Below are 23,592 nucleotides of genomic sequence, written 5' to 3'. Positions count from 1 at the left end.
TTTCCTACTTCTAAAAACACATACAAAACACTTAGCAAAGGCTTTGCATCAGTTATGAGGTAAGGATAGAAGAAATAGGAACTAGCTCTGTAAACAAAAGATTCAAGAAAAAGCAAATGCTTTATATTAACTATACCTTATAGAAACTATTAATTATGTTATGCTTTGATCCTTTCAGCTATGCTCACTTCCATATATCATTGTCAATATCTTTGAAAAAATATGTAAGAATTAAACATTTTAAGGACCTTTCACAAACCAAATGACAGTAGGTTTTTATTAACATATCTTACAATGTTGATTATTCCTAGTTTTGTAATTTATGCTTAATTATAAAGATTGATTTAGCTTCTACAGTAATGTACTGTATTTAACTGATCATTCATACAAGATATCACACCAGTACTTTTTTTTGAATAATATACACACATCACTCTAACTTGGACCTGTTATTTTTAAAAGTGGGTTTATAAATGGGACTTACAAAAGTTATGCGGAAAAAAATTAAAGGTCTAGTTTAGCAGCATGCATGTATGTAATTCAAGTACAATTTTCAACCAAGTGCTTTTTAAAATTTTACTGGTGACTAATTCACCAATATCAAAATAAACACTATCAAATACCCAAATTTTAATGTTAAGGCTAATATTTTCACTTCACATCCATATGCACAACCATAAAACATTCCATTTTAAATATGTAGTAATCAAAGTCTGGATACATTATACCATGTATATATAGCATCAGCGTTTCAAACTGTAGAATTATTCAAGTTCATGAATCCTGTAACAGTATTTGCTAGAGATGTAAATTAGCATTTTGTTCTTCAACCACACTTACAAATGGTCTGGTATCCATAATGACCGATGCAAAAAATATGACAGGTTGAACTTATGATACAATATTTTAAAAAGTAGCAATGTGTTGGAAAGAAGAGCTATTTAGTTAAACAGAATCATTCTAGTCTTTCAGGAAGTTATATTAATATTTTGGAAACGTATATAAAAATAGCAAGCTATTTCCATGTATTTTATTGTAGAGCTATAGGTAATTTTTTGAGTTTTTGAGCACATTTGAATATTTACTCTTCTGTTCTATTTTAATGCAAGGCTATCATTCAATGTCCATTTTTATATCCTGTAATTTCATGTCATTCAATAATTTTTAGAACACAGATCTGTCTTTATTTTTATATTTTATCATTAGATTTTTTTTTGTTTATTTTTACATGTAAAAATGTAATTTCATATAACAAGCCATGGAAGTCCAAAGTACCAGGAACTGCTTGATAGCACTACACATTAAATAATCATCAAATTATTGAATCATTTGGAAGAAAAATCTTGGTATCAATATATAACATGCTTTTCTGTAATTTTCCTTCTGTAAGAACAGAGTGGGTTACAGTTCAATCATTCCCATTCTTACTGACTTAAAAACCCTACAAATGTAAGTTGCTTTTCACAGCAGTTTCTGAGAAGAATGCAGATGTACAGCTCATTCCTGAGGATCATCACCACTGAGCCTTTATTTTTTTTTTTTCCTTTTAGGAAACCAAGCAGAAGTAGCAGTGATTATACTGCATAAATACAATATAGATGAACCTCTTAAGCTGATAAGGAAAGTTCCTACTATGCTTCATTTGTGGGGAAGTCCAAGCATTTTTCCAATCCAATCATTTAAACAAAAACCTGGTTGGTAATAAAAGGTGGACATGCACAGAATCAAATGGCCATGTGTATGCTCTTAAAACTTCAGATTTTACAGTAAAATCTGTTACTACCTCAAGGACTTCATCCAAGTGAAATGGCAAATTTTGATTTTTTGGGACTCCCCCAACCACATATATGTTCCGCCAAATGTACTGTATTATATTAACAGCAGCCATCTACTTATTTTACAACTGTTTCAATTATTTACCTGGGGAGAATATTTATGAAATTCCTGAGAATGAATTAAGTTTTCAGCAAAGCCTTAAACTTTTTAACAGATTCTTCACAATAAGAAAAAATTTTTAAGTTCTACTATTAGACCAACTTTTACTATACAATATTTCACATAAATCATGTTTTACATTTTTTTCTAATTACATACAGCAAAAATCTCAAATCAACACAAGAATGGCAGAGGGAGAAGATGCATTATGTTTAGCAGATGCAAATTAAAACAAACAGATATAAAGAAGCAGTAAAACTTTAAATAAATCACACCCACTCTAAATATCAATGAATAGCAGATATGCATTGTTGGGAGAATCATTTTTAAATGATTTTGTCAACAAGTTGTGCTTCTTATTAATTGTGGACTTAAAAAAAGGGACCACTAAAGAATGATTTAACTTGTTACTTTTATGTTCTCCAGATACTTAAAAAAAAATTATTATACCATTAATGTGATTACCAAGCACCTAATTTTGGAAAGGCTTTATAATGTATGTTTTCTTTCTTTCCCTCAGCAAAAGCGTTAATCCCCCAAATTAAGTTAAAGCTTATTGTTGATAAATTCTTAATGAAAATGAATAATACAGTGCTGAGGTGGTGAGTCACAGCCCATTGTAATGTGGACCCCATCTTTTATTGATGTGATCAAAAGTATGAGAAATCCACTGTTGTTCAAGAACTTTGTATCTTTCCTTACAAATGTAGAGAGGCTTGCCTCGCCTAGAATAAAAAGGAAAAACAGTATTAAAAGTAATAGAATACAATGAAGATTTCACACAAGTTAAAAAAAATAGATTCTTTATGGTAAAAATCTCACCTAGTAATTTGGTTTATTTCATATTTCCTTAACATGATGATGGGAAAGTATCCCCCAAACTAAAAATAGCTCTAAATTAATGACTGCCAGAATTTCTTAATATAAAAAATAATTATTATAATTACAAAGCTGAGAATGGCACATTGTTCTCACTGTCCAAACTTCAATAAAACATGTGGATATATCCATGCACATCTAACCTAAGGTCCCGGTCTTCCTCTCCATGAGCATCCAAATACACAGAACCCCAGAGGCAAAAGCGGTGGCCTCGAATGATGATAATCACAGATGCATTGATCAAAAGGAAAATCCCTGTTCCAGCACCACAGTTCTGAGAATGCTAAAAAATTAAAAATATATCAATGAACTTCATAATCAAATGGACTTTATAAGAAAATCAAGAATGCCTTAATTAAATGTCTTCTAAATAATTACATGATTATTTTTAAAAATTCTAAATCAAATTCCATACAAGTTAAACTTATAATATCATTCTTAATACTTTATTAATAATACATTAGGAAGAATTTGGGTAACGATCATCTAAGAAGGCAATTAAGAGCCACCGCTAACCTAATTCAGAGGCTAGTATCTACGACAGCATGGTATATGACAATTGCTTCACAGCACATTTGAAAGTACAGCAGGGAGAGTAGGGAGAGGAACTGGAACTGCACTTAAGAGAGGTTTTACTCACTTAAATAAAACCTTAGGTGTTTTATTATTGCTGTTGTTGTTGCTTTTGTTTTTACCCTTCTACTAGATTTAAAACACCACCACCAACAACAAAAACAAGATCTTGATATGTATTGTGTATTTAATTCAAAGAGTAGTTAGATTTGAAGAGCCGGCTTGAACGTATATACCACCATTGCCGTGTGATCTGAGATTTGGTTTTCATAATGCTGTGCCTGTGCTATGGCTTACCAGTACACATTCACAGTAACTTTGTTGCTTGCAGCAAAGTCCTTTCAGGCATACAAAAGTACCACAAACAAGGCAAACGGCAGGATCTTTAGGAACCTTGGTGCAGACACTACAGGTTTTTCTGTGGTAGTACTGGAAGATGGTGTTATAATTCTCAGGCAACTGTAGTAGGTGTGGTAATTTCCATCTTGACTCTTGGATAAGCAAGGCCTAAAACATTATTCAAAAATATTCATTAGTCCTATGTATTTCAGTCACTAGCACAAAATATTTACTTTTTAAAAGGACTTTTTTGTAAAGAAGGGAAAATCTGTCTCCAAGAATGTGGCTTATTTTCTTTATTAACACTCATCCTATTTCCATTTACAAATGACTAAAACAGTACTTTCAACAATTATCATTCTCTATTTTAATGTAATCTTCAATTACAACACGATGTAGGATTTTCGACTAAGTAGCCTAAACCATTTAAATTAATTATAACTTTAAAAGAAAAATATTAAATATAACTAAAAACTAAGCATGCATGGAAAATATATCCAGATGTACTTGTTTTTAAATATTCTTAATGCATCATTTTAAACAGTTACACATTTTTCAAAACCAAGCTTTGACTTTTCTCAGATAAACAAACAATTCATTGGTTTTTTCTTTAGGGAAGATGATGGATATAATTCATTACTTCTATTTCAATACTTTATAAACTAGAGATTCCTTCCTAGAAGACGAAAAATCTTACACCTCAAGCTGGTAAAGATCTTTTGTATCTGTAAGTGCTGGGGCTACAACTCTTTTCATAAATTTCCTGCAATTAGTATGAAAAAAAAAAAAAAAACCCAAACCCCAAATTAATTAAATTTCCCTACAGGATATTTGTTCATTTTTTTGCAGTTACATAAAAATACTGGAAAAAGTACTGATTCTTTTTCTAGATGCTACTTCATTAACACTTAAAACAAATAAAATGCCGTATGAATCTATTATCTTAAGAAACTGTATAGAGGCTGGCAATTCATAAGGTGATCATCTCACATTATTTACAGCCATCATACATCCAAATCAACACAGTAACTAAGTATCCAGCTTGGTGTTTATCATTAAGTTCATGGACAAAGCGGCCATGGAAGCAAGCATAAGGACATTATATGAGCTTACAATATGCTGTGTGTCAGTACTCGGTGCCCAACCCTGGACTCTAAAGACTGCATATTCTGTAATCTGAAAAAATTACTGCTCTTTTAAATAATGAACTGCTTTGCTGATGAATTTCTAGATGGTACCAGTTAAAAGCAAACACCTATAGATTGAGGTATATGTGCCTACAGAATGAGGTATATGAGATAAACAAGCAACCTGTATATAGGGCGATCATTCTCTCACAGATGGAATGCACAGGTCTGGGAAGGGGGTGACATCTCTCATAATTAGACTCAAGAATTGAGTTTTTAATTTTTGTTTCCATGCTATTCTGGATTCTTCTGTGGTTTTAGTACCATCCTAAGGAAGCTATGTACTATCCTCCATCAGGAGATGTAACAATAGTTCCACTGAATGAAAAACTAAAGACCATTCTAGGTTCCCTATACCACTAGGAGGGGAAAAAGGAACAGCTTACAGCATTGTCTGGAGGGAATGACCCTATCAAGAGGAATAGAAATAGTGCTGATAGCAGTATGTTTGGAACTTAGAAACACCCCGCCCTCTCATGTCCCAAACTTGAAAGGTAAAAATTTAATAAAAACTATCACAGCCTTATATAGAAGCATGACAGGACAAATCACCAAGCTTCCACCTCTCAGAGTAAAGTTTGGGTCACATCTTTGGTCAAACAAATCCAACCAGCTAAGGTGCTGGTCAAAGAAGGTGAAAGAACAAAGTCATATATTTGACTGTGTATTAGCTACAACTTTATAACTAATTTAAAATGTTCTTGCTTGTTGTGGCATATACTTTTGCAATATTTTTCATTCTCTTTTCCTTTCTCCTACAATTGAATTCAGAGTGAGTCGGTGCTAATTAAAAATTTCCAGGCTATGGACATCTCACAGAGCCTGTGGATTCAGCTCAATGATATAACTACTGGATGTGACTTCAGGTTATGTACTTGGGAAATGGTGGCTGCACCTGTGGTTGTAAATGGAACAGTTACATCACTTTGAACAGGGGAAGAAGTGAAACTCTGTGAATGAGAAGAAAGATGTTTCTGTGCTGGGGAGGTAAGATATGAAGGTAGTGGGCCATTAGTGTTCACTTTTTCCAACCTGCCCAACAACCTCATCTACCTTCTTATATTAACAGAATTACAACTTATGTTGGAAAATAACCTTTTTCCCTGCTGCATACAGGTCTGATGGGGCTGCCCCATCACAAGATCTTGCTCCATCACAGGGGTGTAAATATGATGCATATTAGGCCAGCCTTTCTCTCTCCCAGGAATCTGAATCTTGAGCACACATATGAGAAGGAAGTGGTTGAGGTAGAGTCATGTAGCGGGAGCGCTTCAGAGGACACAGACCAGAGGTTTGCAATCAAACCATCTATTTGCAACCAAAGAATCTCAGCTGATACAAAAAAATAAAAGCAGTAATCCAGACTATCTTTCAAGGGAAATTCTTGCACTGTTCAGTTCAAATCACTGTTTATCTTGCTAAGTCTCTCTATTCAAATGTAAAGTTCCTGGTAAAGAAAATCTGGCTGACAAATAAGAGTCAACATTGGAGATAGAACAGAATGAAGCAGGGACAAGTGCAGGGATGCCGTTCACACGGGGATGCATTCAAGTAACTGGTAAAAATTCTGCATAAGTAGAAATAAATAAATGTTTACTGTTCTGACTCTAAAACATATAATTATTACTCAGTTTTACAAAAAGCTGGTATGTATGTTCTACAATTATACCAATCTCTTACTCCAAGACGTTCCTCATAGGTTTTCAGACACTAAAATATAACTTCAGATTACAGCTATAATCTGTGAATAAAGCAATTACTAGACAGGAAAATATTTTTATACACAATACACAAAGTTCAATTAACTTCAATATTCCTTTCTTTTTAAAACTGGTATAAAATGAGACATTATCTCTTTAAGAATTTCAACAGAAAATGAAGAAAAACAGAGACACTTACTATTTATGCTTATCTTGCCTGTATTAGTCAGTCAATGTTTTAAGAATTAAGTCTAGTGACACCTCCACCTGAAATAACTTATTTTTTTCATTGTTCCTTTGATGTTAAATGAAAATTCTCATTTTTCCTGAAACTGGTGCCCCTTTTATCAGTTCTACTTCTGCCAGTGACATTAGCCCACTATTTAATTGTTTCACGAGTATTTATTAGCTGACTAGTCTGTATCAGGCATTTTCTAGGAACTAGGGATTCAATGATAAACAAGAAACAATTTTTGCCTTGAGGAGCCCCCATTCAGACACATAAACAAGCAAAAGTGATAAACACAGCAACTCAGGAACAGTGACAAACTACTGCCATATATAATAGAGGGAGGGTATTAGGACTGTAGAGGAAGATGGATATCAGACAAAGCTTTACAGAAGAGGTAACATTTATCTGAGCAAAGCCTTCACAGGTAATTAATTCAACAGGAAAAGGGTAGGAAGATTGCTTTAAATAAAAGAAATAAGCAACAGGACAGATGTTTAAAAATATATACCACACTTAAGAAACATTCTCTTGTGGTTTGAACAAGGTGGTGGCAGGGAAGTGGTATGGAATGAGGCCAGAAAGGCAAGTAAGATGGTAAAAATCCTTGAATGCCGTGCAAAGACTCCCTATCTTTCTCCATAGCCAATGGGAAATCCATCACCAATGATATTTAAGCAGGAGCAGGCTCCCATCAGAACTATGTATACTATTGTATATTATTTTGATAGTTTGAGTTCAAGATCTTAAAGTCTTGTGCATTTAGTCATCACGTCCTATATATTCTTCTCAAATGTCTCTTACATTGGTTACATTCTAATTTCTACTATCAAAACAACAGTCCAGATTTTCTTTACCATCTAAATAATCTCTAGCTTCCCTCTCTCCTTACTTCAATTTACCTACCAAAAAGCCACTAAAATTACTTCCCTAAAACCCTACTTTCATCATATTATTCCATTTCTCAAAAACTGTTCAAGCTACAGAAGAAACTCTGAGCACCAAACTATGGCACTCAAAGCCATCCACTGCTGTCTCCATTCTACTTTTCCAGTTCACTTACCTCCAATGCAACACCTTCACCAATCGAGCTGGCAGCATACAGCCAGCAAATTTTAAAGCTAAAGACATGACTTTTTAGATCTGCTAGCCCAAATCTTTAATTTTTATGTGATGGTTCTCTTTCTAATAAGTTTACAAGTTTTTCGTCTATCTTAAAATTCCTTTGCATCTTCCAAATCAGTGCTATAACTATTTAAAGTATTCAATAAAAACCTGAAGACCTAAACCAAACTAAAAGTAACATACTAACACTTTAGCTTTGTTAACTGAACTATTTCTGCATTTATACTCATAAACAAATATTAATTAAGCAAGCCATTTAAGCCATTTTTCCCAAATAAGACTTTAAGTTTATTAAAGTTTAATAAACACTGACAAGAACAGATGAACTTCAATTTTAAATTCCTCATTATTCTCTTACTTATTAGCATATCACCACTATAGCAATTGAGTATTACTCTTTTCACATACCTTTCCTTGTTCTGCATGTCTTTCAGTAAATGAATTTATCTCAAAACACCACTGAGATATAATATCAAATGCTGGAACTGGCCAATCCAGACAGGAGGCACTGATGAATGGATGTTCTGTTTGGTAAAATGTTGGGCAGAAGTCCCAGGCAGCTGGAAAGAACTGAAAATTCTTCTTCTTCCTTTTAGATATGAAATAGAAAATTCTCAAGATATTTCAACATGAATATTTCCCATTATAGATATTTAAGTGTCATTCTCATCAACTACTTTTGGACAGTAAGAAAATTTACTTAACTGAGTCAACTAAATTAAAATGAAGGGAGTAAGAGGAGCAAAGAAGAGAGAGAAAGTTTCATAGCAGTTACATCCAATATTCCCACAATAGTTCTCTTTGAAATTTAGCTCCTAAGTACCAGAGCATCTGCTTCATGTACACATTTATTTTAAAAAGTGTAGTCACGTATCTGACAAATACAGTCTAGAGAACCTAGCTACTGCTCCATGAAAGCAACTGCTAATTTGGGGCAAAGGGAAAGTGCTTTTTGGTTAAAAAGACATAGACTGTCAGTGTGGATAAAGAACAACAGTGAAAACATGGAATTCACAATAGGCAGTGCTAAATAATTTGCCTGAACCTTGAATGAGTATGAAATAAAGTCAGTTTTTAAAAAAGGGTGGAGTTTTTAAAAACTTGAGATGATCTAAGTGCCAGGCAATCTGAAGCTCTACTCAGTAATAAAAGAACCAGAGAAATAGGTGATCCAAGGACTAATATCCTAAAAGTGCACTCTTAAAGGAGTTTATTAGTCTCGTAAACACCAATATATATTCCCCCAACTCCCTTTTACTTAACTGAAAATCCATTCAGGAGGCTAATTGTTCTACTCCCCCAGTATGCTTCTTTCTTCTCCCTTGACTCCCACATATTCAACTAGCTGTCAGACTGACTATACTTCAACTAAAAAAAAATTTAAAAAACCCCAAGGAATCTAAACTATTTAATGCAATGGTCATTTATTTAAGAGAGAAGGAACAATCAACGACTTAATTCTGATATAACACATGCAGGCTTCAAAGACCAAAAATACCACTGGTAAGTATCTTAATTCTCACTTCAAATTCCCTGGAAACAAATGGCAGATAACGTAAGGATCATAATCCTATAAACACAATTTGATTTACTTACCTTCTGGTTTCCTACTCTGTCATTTCCTTGCCTACCCACACTGATGCACAGTTTTACAAAATAGATTAAGCTAGTGATAATTCATTTATCCAAGTTTTAACTGGCTACAAATTGAATATTCTGCAATTCTAAAATTACATAAATGCCATCATGTCTTCAAACAACCACCCTGATGGCCAATATAACATAACATTTTTTAAAAAGGATATTAAAAGCCAATGGTGATTAGTGATAAATATATCAATATGATAAAAATGATAAATATATCAATATGAATACCGTATTCTGTTCAAGTACTGGGCATTTATTATCACAGATTTAATCCAAAAGTCCTCTAATATTAAATATTAGTAATATTATCATAAAAATGGGTGGATGCTAAAAAAAAATCCCAAATAACAATAGTAAATATTCTAAATATTTACTCCTTTGAGTTAAACTAACATGCATGACAGTTCTGCACATAAATATTACAGTATATATCAGTATATATTTTAAAAATTAGCTAATTGTTTAAAAAAAAAAAAGGCTCACTACTCTCTATCCCAAATTATACCTGGCAGCTAGGTAAATCTTCCCCAAAAAGGTGGTGCTGAAGAAGGCTGGTGATTCTGAGGAAAGGTAAGCAGAAGTCTTGTAAGTATTTTTCCATGGATTCAGAAGACCAAGCAACTGGGCTAACCTAAAGTTAAAAAAGAAAATTCGAACAATTCATTCCATAATAGACATAGCTTAAAAATTACATTCATACTGGCAAGAAAACCCAAATTTTTAAATAACTACTATATCTGGTCTTAGAGAGAGCATACCATTGCACACTCCTGAGTTCCTTCTTCATGGTATAACTTTCCTTTAGACAGTTCACTTATCACAAAGCTCAGTAATACTTCATAAGACTTTTCTGCATCACATATATTCTGGAAAAAATTAAAAATTAGTTCTACCAGCCACTGAAAATTACAAAAACATTTACACTGTAAAGAAGACTTTTTAATGAGTACAGTATAATTGTGATTACATTATTTTTCAAGCATATAAACTTCAGTTTTTCAAAACCTGTGTACAATAGTACATGTCTGGATTCACAATGCAATTGGGTATGTTATTAAAGCTATTCCAATACTTCTTTAAAAGACAGCATATAAGTTACATAATGTGTAAATGAACATATGTAAATCATGTATTTTGTCCCAGTAATTCTCACTCTTGGAAATTCTTCCTAAGGAAATAATCTAAAAGCAAAAAAATAGTTACATGAACATGACATTCACTGAAGTACTATAATAGTTGAAAATTAGAAATAACCAACAAAAGTTAAGCAGTTACCTAAATTATGATGTATCAGAATGTTTTATAGGCAGTAAATATGACAAATTTGAGCTACATGAAAAAACAATATCGTGTGAAAAAAGCCAACAGAAGTATATATACATTCATTATAGTGGTGCAAATCACACCTGAATGAAATATAATATGGACCACAAATTTTTTTCTTTTACAATTCCCTCAAATTCCTTGAACAGGATTTATTAAAACAATTTAATGAAAAAATAAAATAAATTATTACACAATTACAGATAACATTAAATAACAGTCTACTAATTAATCTTTTTGACTACTTTTTATAAGGAAAAATAATGGCTATTAATTTAAATTTATTTCCATGAGGTTTTTATATATAAAGAGATACACTTTTAATATTCCCTGAGGTATTAAAAGTTGTTGCAAATTACAGTAAAGTATAAATGACAATAAGTAATAATTTCGTTGTGATGTTGCTTGTGGTGGTAACGCTATTCTATTCATTACCTATACTTTTTAAATAGTAAAGTACAAGAATTAAGTAAACACTATGGGATATAAGTTTATCTTGAATTTTTAAGGCACTTGTAGTCAGGACCACAGAACTTGTTATTTGACGATTTCAGTCTTTCTTTCTCATGTGTTATTGTGCTCTCTTCAACTACACTGTAAATTTCAAAATGTCAGGAACTATGCTTCATATTTTCTGTGTTCCCCTCTGCATAACAGAAATCTGAGCAATAAATACCTGCTGACTAACTGATGGAATTTATTTTTGTAATGGAGTTTCTGACCTTGGAACTTGCCTAGATGTACTTTATTTAAAAGTCAATTCTTTACATTATCTTTAATTTACAGTTTTGCTTGCTGTCCTATCACACAGCCATATAGTATTATCATGTCCTGATAAACTATAAAAAGTCCCTGACTCTGCAACTGCTATCCCTATATCATGTGACTTATCCCACCCTTGCCTAATTAATCAACAGGATGATCACTTGCCAAATATGATGAACTATAGGTTACATATAATTTGCAAGAATTAATATCCCAATGAGTATCTTTACAGTGACATATTATGGTTTAAAATTGATTTAATCAGAGTAGTTCTTAAATAGGCAACTCAAAAGAAAATATTACCATAATTTTGTTGCTTACTAATCAATGTGAAATATTTAAGATTCTGAAAACACACAATTCAGCCAGAAGTCTAAATTCAATATACTCTTTCGGGTAGAAGATTTACAGAGCATAACGACAGAAGAGTATTTCAAACATAGTACTTTCCAACTTATGGGGAAAATATCTTCCAATAAAAACAAAATGATACCAAGATCACCCAACTAAGTTCCTGAGTGATAATCAGCTTTTAAATTATTATTATCAAATACATTTTAAGTACTTCTTCTACACATAGCAGGTACTAAATCAGATCAGAAAGTCTCATACAATATAGTATTCACTGTTTTGTACTGAAAACTCTTCTCATCAGAATAGTATTAGATAAGAAAATAATTTTATTTCTTACATAAGAAGCCTTAGGAAGCCATATTTTATATAAGCAATACTTGAATAAAGGAAAGAGTAGGCTCTCTGGTAAAGTTTAAGAAGATAAGCTTTAAGGAGGAAAGCTTTTTACTTTAAGAAGAGGATTTCTGAGACTATGGATGGAAGACCCAGAGTCATGATCAGAAGAATCTTATGGGAGAAGTGGCAAAGGTATGGGTGTTAAATAAAGAAAAGAATTAAGGATTGAGACATGCAACAGATGTTACGTTGGGATGGATGCTTTGTCTAAATTATAGTGCTTCTTAAACTTTTGGGGGTGACAGTCCCCTTGAGCATATGCTGGATTCTATGGTCCTACTCCCCAGCAAAACAAAACAAAACAAACAAGAGGGAAAGGACACCAGATTAAGAAATCCTGGTATAAATATTCTTTTAACAGAAATTCCACTAGCCAAAAGAACACAATTTACACTAAGTATAATGATTTTTTCAGTAAAACCAAACCTCATTATCAAATTAACTATAACATCCCTTTGAAAAATACATGGTACCTGTGTATTTTATTTTACCAGATTAGATCTGTTTTCATTGGAATTATCATACCTAAGGATAAGGAGCTACAAGGATGAAATGAATGAGTGAGAACAAAAAGAAGGAAAGAAGAGAGTGAGAGAGAGGGGGAAAGAAAGAAAAGGAAGAAGAAAAATTTTTAAAGGAGGATGAATGATACAGAATATCACAGTGATAAATTTCATTATTTAAAAATATTACTGTTGCTATTATTTACAATCTGCTATCTAAATGTTCAGATCTATTGTAGAAAAAGCTAGTTAAGTGGCAAACCAACTTACAGAATATTGTAATTTTTTGTTTTCATTCACTAAAGCAGATTATATGGCTATAAATTTCTAATTTATGTTCTGACAAAAATCTGCCTCATAGTAAATGTTTTATTAAGTATTTTTAAAATAGCTAACAATTAGCAATTTGAGAAAGAAAACTGAAAGAACAGTTACCTAAGTTACTTCATGTTCCTTCCATCACAGATTTACAAATCTTGTCAGTAGGTCTCATTTTAGTGAAAAATCAGATGAATAGATTTAGACTCAAATTATATTAGAAAATGTTTTAAAGGTTTACTTTTTCATGATTAGACAACTTACTAAAGAAACATATTTAAACAGTAACACAGCATATAAACCTGTTATACTTGATTTGAATACTAACAACCCAAATATCAGATTAGAGTACATCTAGAGAAACTGAAAGAATTTAGAGAAAAGAAAGATAACTGCAGAAGACAAAGTTATCCAAGAATCAACTAGGAACAAGGAGGAAAAATCACTGAAGGAAAAGACAGAAATTCTTTAGTTATTTAGACTAACAGAACTTTAGAAAGGGAGGGGCCCTTATAAATCATATGTTCCAAACCTCTCATTTATCTATGAGAAGACTGAGGTTCAGAGAGTTTTTATGTCTTGACCAAAAAAGTAGTATCTCTATTTAGTGGCAGAAGCTTGTCTTAGCACTCAGGTTCAATGGCCAACAACCAGTATCTCTAAATTAAGATAAAACAAACTTTGTAATGATACTATATTACATTTTTGTACACATAATCATGATTTGGGAGTAAACTAGTGATAAAAGTAAAGCTATAGTGAATACATTTCATGTATTCATAATTGGTTTTCTCTCCTTTGATACAAGTGGATATGATTTTAACAAAAATTTTTCAGTGAGGATTAAAACCTCTTTAAGAGTCTACAAGCCAATCAAAAGGTTCAATTTACACTATACTTACTATTTTTTCCTATCAACTTCCTCAAATAAACACAAAAATCTTTGTATTTTATCTACCTCTAAGCCAAATTACTCTCTCACTCAGTTCTATGGTTCCATAGTATCTCATTTGTTTCCAAGCCACTGAAAATATTTAGATTTAACTAAACTTACATAATTTTTCTGAATTGTTCACATAATTTTAACTTAAAGAGAATGTAAATTTGCTTACATGGGGAAAAAGTAATTTTTAAAGAGGTATAATTAAGGCTAGCATTTTAAATCTAGAAGTAGTGAATCAAAAATCATCCTTGGATTGTGATTGGGGATGGGGCAAGAAGGAAAAATGACAGATAAGTAAAACAGGTAAGTCTACATGCATTTTATTACTTGCTGTGTTGATACAATTTTTCATAACTTCTCTAAGTTCAAGGTTTGCAGCAAAAGCGAAATAAAACTGCCCAATATAAAGAGAAAAAGGCCATGGTTTAGAGATAGATGCAGGAGACCTCACTGTACAAGGAAAACATTTTTAACTTTTTAGCCCAAAGGTGCTCCATTTCCAATTAAAATACTGTTAATAACTCATTTTGCCTTTTGAACACCTAATCTCATTCACTCATATCACCAACTTCAATGAATTCGCCAAACGACTAAATGACAAATTCAGACAAGACACTAACCTTTTTGAGAGCCCCCGTGTGTTTCCAGGCTGACCTATCTTCCTCATTGCATTTAACTGAAAGTGCCACGAGAGCTTGCGTGTACAGTAGGGTAAAAAGCACCTTCACAATGCAGGTGAAGTGGTCTACAAGAGAAAGAAAAGATCATTATTTCTTGGGAATCTAGACATTTTTTACTGAAGATAATTTCACAAATATATGCCTTTCCTTGCATGTGTAGCTGGTTTTTGTTCAACACTTCAGTGATAAAGTAATAATGTGACATTATATTTGCTACCCAACAGATCTGAAACTATGAAAGCTAATTTCCTTTATTCATGTATATAATATGAAAATGAGAGGCATTTAGCATAGTGGAAAGTGCTCTGTTTTAGAAGACTAGAATGCTAATGCCACTGAATCTCAAAACAGTTGTGTAACCTTGGCAAATCCTGTTACTAGACATCATGTGCTTAATAACAATGTCTGCGAGTCTGAGTGTTTAAAACCAACACTTAATCTGTTTCTAATATGATACATATCTTATGAAAAATAATACTATACAATATAGATCTTCTAAAGTAAAAAAAAAAAAACACTCAATGTTTTAAGTACTCTAATTGAATTTGAAAATTATAACAATGCAAAAACAGTAGTAACAATACATAAAATGCCTGGTAGCTTCTGGCACATATTAGATACATAACAAATGGTAGCTTAATCATCATAATTAACATTTATATAACATTTAATTAACATTTCTAATAACTTAGAAAGTTTCTTCAAATGTCTCCTTTCAATCCTCAAATGTCTCCTTTCAATCCTCAAAAGTCTCAACTGGACAACTGAGCTTCAAAAAGGTGTGCCTGTGGTAACAAAGCTATTAAGTGCCCAGGTCTGAACTTGCATCCATACATATCATTCAGATTCAGTATTCCTTTTATTATACTATGCTACTCACCTAGTAACTGGTTACTACCATTTAATCAGTTGCTAAATTCAGACACTTGTAGACATCCTTAATACTTTCCTACCTCTCTCTCCCCACATTAAAACAATTACCAAATTCTGTCAACTCATTTTAAATATCTCAAGTCAGTTCTAATACCCTGGACCATGCTTCTATCCTTTCTTGCCTAGATCTATAAATTCCAGCCTAAGTAGCTGTGTTGGGGGTCCCAAGACCACTTCCAGATTTGATGACTCACTGGGAAGACTCACAAAACTCAGTAAACAGACTTATGATTTGTTACAGCAAAAGGATACAAAGTAAAATCAGCAAAAGGAAAAGGCATATTGCGTGAAGTCCAGAGGAAAATTTCAAGAGTCCTCTCCCTGCAGAATCACACAGGATGTACTTAATTCCCCCAGCAATGTGTTGTGAAAGCATGTGTAAAATATATACCAGGGAACCGTGTTAACAGACTCAGTGCTCACGATTTTTATTGGGAGCGGTCACACAGACACCACCTGCCTAGCATAGACCAAAGTTCTAGGTTCCCAGGAAGAAAGCAGATGTGTTCAGCATAAACTACATTTGTACAGTTGAGGCACAGGCAGCCACTCTTACCTGTGGGACGGTGGAAAGCCTCCCAAAATCAAAATTCCCAGATACCAGTCAAAGGCCAGCCTTGGAAGTAGGACTTTCAAAGGACGGCAGTCAGGCCTTCTTTGTTAACTCTTCTCTGCAGTGGTTTATCTGCAGTTACCCCTTAGCCCTCTGTAATCTTTTGTTTGTTTGTTTATTACAGAAAGACTGATCTTTTTAAAAGAAATATTTGGCATCCTTACACTGGGATCTCTATGCAAGCTTTAACACTCCCTCCTCATGGCCTGGCTAACTCTTAAATCAGTCAGCTGACACCTTAAAAGTCACGCCCTAAGGAAAATCTTGCCTATTTTAAATTTGTGTTTTTGTGTGTGAGCACTTGTACATGCATACATGCACACACATGCTGTCTCTAACCATGTTGATGGGTTGGGGTGGTAATTTAATATAAACTGAGCCAGTTAGAGTACCTATCTAGGATTTTTCTAACTGGAAGGTAAAGGGGTGTAAAGCTGTGAGTCTGGAAATATGAGAAGCCATGCTCCTGGTCTATGGCAGAGACCGTCTAAGGCATGACTGAACGAAGCAGAGCCACAGATCCACAGAGAGAAGACAGACCCAAGATCACAAGAACACTGTCCATCTGAAGCCCTGGTTCTGGTCATCCCTAAGAATACCAACTCCCACAGTTTGGGTACAGTGAGTCCAAGAGTGCTCTTTCTTTGTGCTTATAAGCTAGCTCTAAATGGATTTCTAAATATCCTAACACCTAGGTACTTAACATATGCCAGGATATAGACAGTAAGGACTTAGTATTTGGATAGTGAGAGAGAGACAGACAGACAGTTGTGTGTATGTACAAAGTGTAATGGGAGCAAATAGGAGAGGGAACTATATAGAATAAGGGTAGGGCACAGAGAAAAATTAAAGCCTCCTGCCCCGACGAGGAGAGTTAGTCTTTAACGAAGAGAAATAAACCATAACAAGAAAGGCAATGATGGGATGAGGCAAGGAAAGGGGATTTCAGACAGAGGAAGTCATTTGGACAAGGATCACAAAAAAGAGCTCAAAGGTTACAAGAACTGTAAACTGTCCAGTGTAACTATAAGTAGTGATCACTGAGAGATGAAGCTAGAAAAGTAATCTTTATGCCGAAGACCAAAGGTTGTAAACTGTAGGCTATTTGTCTGAATGCAGCCTGCAGAGATGTTTGGTTTGCCTTTATCCAGTTTTGTTTTTAGTTACTGACATTCAAAAATAGGGTATTTCTTGTCAAAGTCCAGAATTCTACTTACTCTTAAAAAATAGGATGATTTGACAACACTGGGCTCACATTCTTACATGACAATTATCTGGAGCTGAGTGGTAAGCTTCCTCTTTGGCCAAGTGTACATTCTCTAGCTTATCACAGTCCCCCACTCCCAGTTATATCAAACCAAAGGCAAGGAGTCAATAGATAACATTATCGTTAAGAATTAATTTAGGCTATGAAGCCAAATTGTCTAGATTTAAATTCTGACTCTTGTGATCTTAGGCAAGTTAAACACTGCTTTTATTTCTTCATTTGTTAAATGTAGATAATATCACCTACTATAAAGGGATTAAGTGAAATACTGTGTAAACACTTAAATGCTTAAAATAGTGCTTGGCAATGGGCAATCAGTAAACATCTGTTGTCATTAACATTCCTATTTACATTACTTTGATATCTATAAGCATTTGATTTGTAGCATCTAGACTGGGCAATGAGAAGTAATTTTAAGCAGGATAGTGCTTATAAACTATTAGATTTAAGCAGGATAGTGCTTATAAGATATTAGATTTGCATTTTAAAACATTCGCTGCTGCATCTTAGAAGAAAGGGACTGAAACAAGACTTGGGCAAGAATACCTATTATCAGATAGCAAAGGTATTCTAGCGTATGTCAAATAAGATGGCCTGATGGAGAGAATGGGTCAAATTAGAGAAATACTTAGATGACAGAAATTATAGGATTTGGTAGGCTTTGGCGGTAGAAAATGATGGTAGTCTCTCATCATACGAAAAATAGGAGTAGTGCTGACTAAAATGGAAAACAGAGGAAGAGAGCAAGTTTGGACGGAAAGAAAATAAATTAATGTTATATGTGTTGAGTTTGAGGCATGTGTAGAAACCCGGGTCTGCAGCTCACCAAATCTGGAGTTAGAAATTTGGGAATCATGAGAGAATAGGTACAGCTGACACTACGGGAAAGAAGGCAAAATTGAGATGGGGTCAGGAACCAAAGAACAACTCAAAGAGTGGTAAGAGGAAGAGCTGAAAGGGTGGTAAGAGGAAGAGCCTTGAAAACGAGTAAAAAAGAGACAGGAGGAGAACCGGGAAAGGATGGTATCACCAAAACCAAAAAACAGTATTTCATGACAAATGATTTAATAGAATGATAAAAGTTACAGAATTTGTCAACTAAGTACAAAAAAATGATTTTAACTAGGAGGTCATTTATATTGCTTAGTAACACCACTCACTTACAGCTTCTTCTCACTGTAAACTACATAAATTAATTTTTACTTAAAAAGAAATTAGCATTTAAAGAAATGACAGCTACTTTAAGCATAATTTTAGCTTTTGTTGTAGCAAAGTACTTTTTAAAAATTACTTTGCTTTGATTACCATAATTTTCTGAAATACTTAACTTGACAGTTTAAAGTCACAGATTAAGTTTAAGTTCTCATATTCACTTATCCATTTAAGAAATATTTATTTATTGAGTAGTTACCATGTGTGAAATCAATGTCTTTTAGGGACTTAAGAAAAAAATAAGTAATCACTCATTTGAGGTATATATTAAGTCAAAAGGTTCCCATCTTCCAAGGTAACAAAGAGACCAAAGCCCTTCAAATACAATCAAAATTCAAAAAGGAGAAAATGAACTGGACATCTATTCTCAATGTGTTTTTTAACGAACTAAAAATCTACCATCAAACTACCTGAGGGTAAACAAAGGAAGATCAATACTTCTTTGAAATGCCTTAGAAGCAGAGACTTTAAACAATGGCACAGATTTTAAGTTTTATAGTGCTACTGAATGACAAGGAAAAAGGGGCAGGATGGTTGGGAGATACTGCACTTTCAAGGGCTCAATAATAAAAGCTTGCTCCTATTGATCACATGAGAAAAAGAGTTTATCAGACAGAAATATTAGCCTGGAGCTCTTTAAAAAGTGAACTTTTCCTTAGAATCACAAACTAAAATATATTCTTTACTTCCTATTCTAAGTTGCTGTGAGGGTTAAACTACTAGTAGATGGCACATTTATCTCATCACACTATTTTAGAAGATGAAGTCATCATTTTGTTACTAATACTTAATTCATCACTGTTAAAAACCTGAAACATCATAATTCATAAAATAAAACAACTTTTTAAATAGATATCACACATAAATCTTTGTTCCTATTTCTGATTCTTTTTCATCCAAAGATTCTAAAAAAGGAATAAATAGTTCAAAGGATACTGACGTCAAGCTGAGACGACAGCTTGACTCTGGAATTACACAAACAAAATCTGAGTAAACCAGATCTTCTTCAGCAGGTAAGGCATGAAAACACAAGAAATTTTCAAAAATCAGACAATTAAATATTTAGTGAGTACACACTGTATGCAACGGCATCTGTGCTGTGTTTTGCAAGAGTAATCCAGAGAATGGATAATCTCCCAGAGAGATACAGTTCCTCAACAAACATCCATTTATTTACTGGCTTGTCTACAAGTACCAGGCTCAGTGCAGGTGATAAACAAGAAGACAAAGAGGATTCAGATGCTTACAAGTTTCTTTTCCATAAATTGTTTTAGAGTTAAGGTGATACAAAATGCTTCAAGCTTCTAAAACCCAAAAGTGAAAATCACACAAGTAAATAGGGTATAATCTGAAGACAGTATCAGATACTTTATTCTTTTCCTATAATTACCATGAAGAATTTTTGTGAAAAAAAAATATACTATTCCACTGCTTCCATAAAGCACTCTGCACAGACCTATGCAAACATCAAATCTTCTTAGTCTTCCCTTTTAGGACCTGAGTTACTAACTAATGTGCTCTGATTCTCTTCAAAATGTCTAGTCTACAAGGAAAAACAACTATGATGTGCTTTTTTGTGTGATAAGGTTGAGTTTATTTTCTCTCTGATGAGTGAAGAACCCAATTTATAAAACTTTCTTTGCCTTATTCCACAGAGAACCAAGAAAAGATCCCAAGCCCATCCAACAAGTAATAAGGTAGTTAATGCTGTTCCTTTGGGTATACTTCAGGGCAATTGAGGTTTGGGTCTCATAAATTGTCAGCATTCCCAAAGAACATTATAGAAATGATCACAATGTAAGATATAAAGATTCAAACCAAAGTAATAGCTTTCTTGAATTTCAAAAGAGAAAATAAGCAATTTACCAGAAAATACAACAAATGGATATTTAACACCTCCATTCCACAAACATTTATTGAGCATATGATGTATCAGGTAGGCATGTGGGATACACATAATGGTGTTAATCCCTGAGGAACTGAAAGTCTAGAGAGAGTGATATTAAAGAAATTCTACTATTATGACAGAGAGACAAGTGTCAAAACAGAACTATGAACAAGTTATTGTAAGAAAGAGAAAAAGAGATATCCAAAAGAAAGGCTTTTAGGAGAAGGTAGCACTTAAGGTAAAGAAGCACCAGACGTTATTAAGTGAATAAAGGAGAAATGGCAAGTATTTGAATATGTTCAATACTCTCCTACGTTAAAAACAAACAAAAAATAACCCTTTGAATTACATCCACATATAGCTTGTTCTCTCCCTACATTCATTCTTGATAACTCTCTCTGCTCACTATCTCTATTCACTCCTTTCTCTCTCATTTCCCATCCATTACAACCTGCAACTGATTTGACAACTACTCAAAAGCAACTTCCTTAATGCTATTCCTTATTATAGAATTATTTGTCTATGACCAAGAGTCCTCAGGAGAATTTATAAATAACTCACTTTTATAGGCCAAAATTCTTTTGAAAATATGGTAAGAGCTATGGAACTTCTCAGAAAAAAATGTATATATACATATAAAATTTTTTCTGTATCATTTTAGAACATTCATGGATTCCTTGAAGCCCTCTAATGAACCCCAAAGCACAGATTAAAAAGCCTTTGTCTGAAGAAGCTATCAAAGACTACTGGGGTCATATCAATAGGACACAGCCAACATGAACCAAACACAAGTTTTAAATAGTTACTATTCTACACTGGAATTAAAAAACATAACATTTGCTACAATCCACGAATTCATAGCAATACTAAAAAACAAAAAGCAGTCACTTTTGGAGAATGCTAAAAAAAAAAAAAAGCCCGCTAATTTTTCTGAGAACTTGTAAATAAAGGAAAAAAATCAAGCATTTAAACTGACTTTCCTGTCTAGAAGTAAACCCACATCTTTATGGTCAGATTAATGTATGATAAAGGAGGCAAGAATATTTGATGGGAGAGGGGGAAAAAAAAAAGAATACACAATGAGGAAAAGACAGCTTGTTTAATAAATGGTGCTAGGAAAATGTGACAGCTGTATGCCAAAGAATCACATTGGATTACTTTCTAACACCATACACAAAAATAAACTCAAAAATGGATTAAAAGCTTAAATGTAAGACCTGAAATCATGAAATTTCCAGAAGAAAACATATGCAAGTACACTCTTTGACATCACTTTCAGCAATATATATATATATATTTTTGGATCTGTCTTGTCAGTCAAGGGAAATAAAAGCAAAAATTAAACAAATGGGACTACATTAAACTAAAAAGCTTTTGCACAGCAAAGGAAACTATCAACATAACAAAAAGGTAGCCTACTGAATGCAAAAAGATATTTGCAAATAATATATCCAATAAGGGGTTAATATCCAAAATACATAAAGAACTGATGCAACTCAATATCAAAAAAAAAACAAACAACCCAATTAAGAAATGGGCAGAGGATCTGAACAGCCATTTTTCCAAAGAAGACATACAAATGGCCAACAGATACATGAAAAGATGCTCCACATCACTAATTACTGGGGAAATGCAAATCAAAACTACGAGATACCACCTTACACCACTCAGAATGTCCATCAAAGAGACAACAAATAACAAGTGTTGGCAGGGATGTGAAGAAAAGGGAACACTCATGCACTATTGATGTGATTGTAAATTAGTGCAGCCACTATGGAAAACAATGTGAAGATTCCTCAAAAAATTAGAAATAGAACTGCCATATGATCTCTCAATTTTACTTCTGTATATTTACCCAAAGAAAACAGAAACACTAACTCAAAAAGATACATGCACACCAATGTTCACTGAAGCATTATTTACAATAGACAAGATATAGAAGTAACCTAAGTGTCCATAGATAGATGAATGAAGAAAGAAGATGTGGAATATATATATATGTATGCACACATATATACACACACATATACTACATACAATGGAGTATTACTCAGTCATAAAAATCTTGCCATTGTGACAACATGGATGGATCTAGAGGATATTATACTAAGTAAAAAAGTCAGAGAAAGATAACTACTGTATAATCTCACTTGTGTGTGGAATCTAAAAAACAAAAGAAAATGAAAACAAACTCATAGATACAGAGAATAAGCAGGTGGATGCCAGAAGGGAGGGAGGTAGAGGGGCTGAAACAGGTAATTAAGAGGTACAAACCTTCAGTTATAAAATAAATAAGCCACAGTAATGTAATGTACAGCACAAGAAATATAGTTAGTAATACTGTGGTAACTTTTTATGGGAACAGATGGCTATCATATTTATTGGGGTAACCATTTCATAATGTGTGCAAATATCAAATCACTATGTAGTACACTTGAAACTAACATAATATTGTACATCAACTATATTTCAACAAAAAAATAAAATCAATTGCCTTTTCTATACTAGCTCTACCGCTGGATAGACAATAGTTGTTGAGGAAAAATTTCTTTACAAGAATTCCACCTAACAAATGAAGTAAAAAATAAATCTAGGCAGTCATCAATAGCCTCTAATGTCACAAAAAGAGAAACTACTGGAAATTATCTCATGATGAAAGCATGTAGCACACTCTATGAATATTTTTGCAAAAAGAAAAAGAAATAAGAAACAGAATCCAGGTGTCTAGATCTATCTATAGGAAACACATGAGTACAAAAGCACACATTACTAAATGATACAGT

At 33.2% G+C, this 23,592-nt stretch overlaps 1 protein-coding gene across 1 annotated transcript in view; it reads right to left on the bottom strand.

The window, feature by feature from the left end:
- Positions 1-249: 249 nt before the first annotated feature.
- The window catches only part of UBR3 (ubiquitin protein ligase E3 component n-recognin 3), a 185,355-nt gene continuing 162,012 nt past the window's right edge, over positions 250-23,592 (bottom strand). Inside the window, 8 exon segments of the mRNA XM_032479658.1 lie at positions 250-2,660; positions 2,958-3,097; positions 3,685-3,894; positions 8,376-8,510; positions 8,512-8,556; positions 10,120-10,245; positions 10,373-10,480; positions 14,837-14,961. Of these exon segments, the coding sequence (XP_032335549.1) occupies positions 2,543-2,660; positions 2,958-3,097; positions 3,685-3,894; positions 8,376-8,510; positions 8,512-8,556; positions 10,120-10,245; positions 10,373-10,480; positions 14,837-14,961 (1,007 nt within the window). The 3' untranslated portion in view covers positions 250-2,542.

This window comes from Camelus ferus, chromosome 5 (assembly GCF_009834535.1).
Source record: "Camelus ferus isolate YT-003-E chromosome 5, BCGSAC_Cfer_1.0, whole genome shotgun sequence".
NCBI classification, from domain to species: Eukaryota; Metazoa; Chordata; class Mammalia; order Artiodactyla; family Camelidae; genus Camelus; species Camelus ferus.
This window is presented reverse-complemented; position numbering and strand designations above follow the sequence as displayed.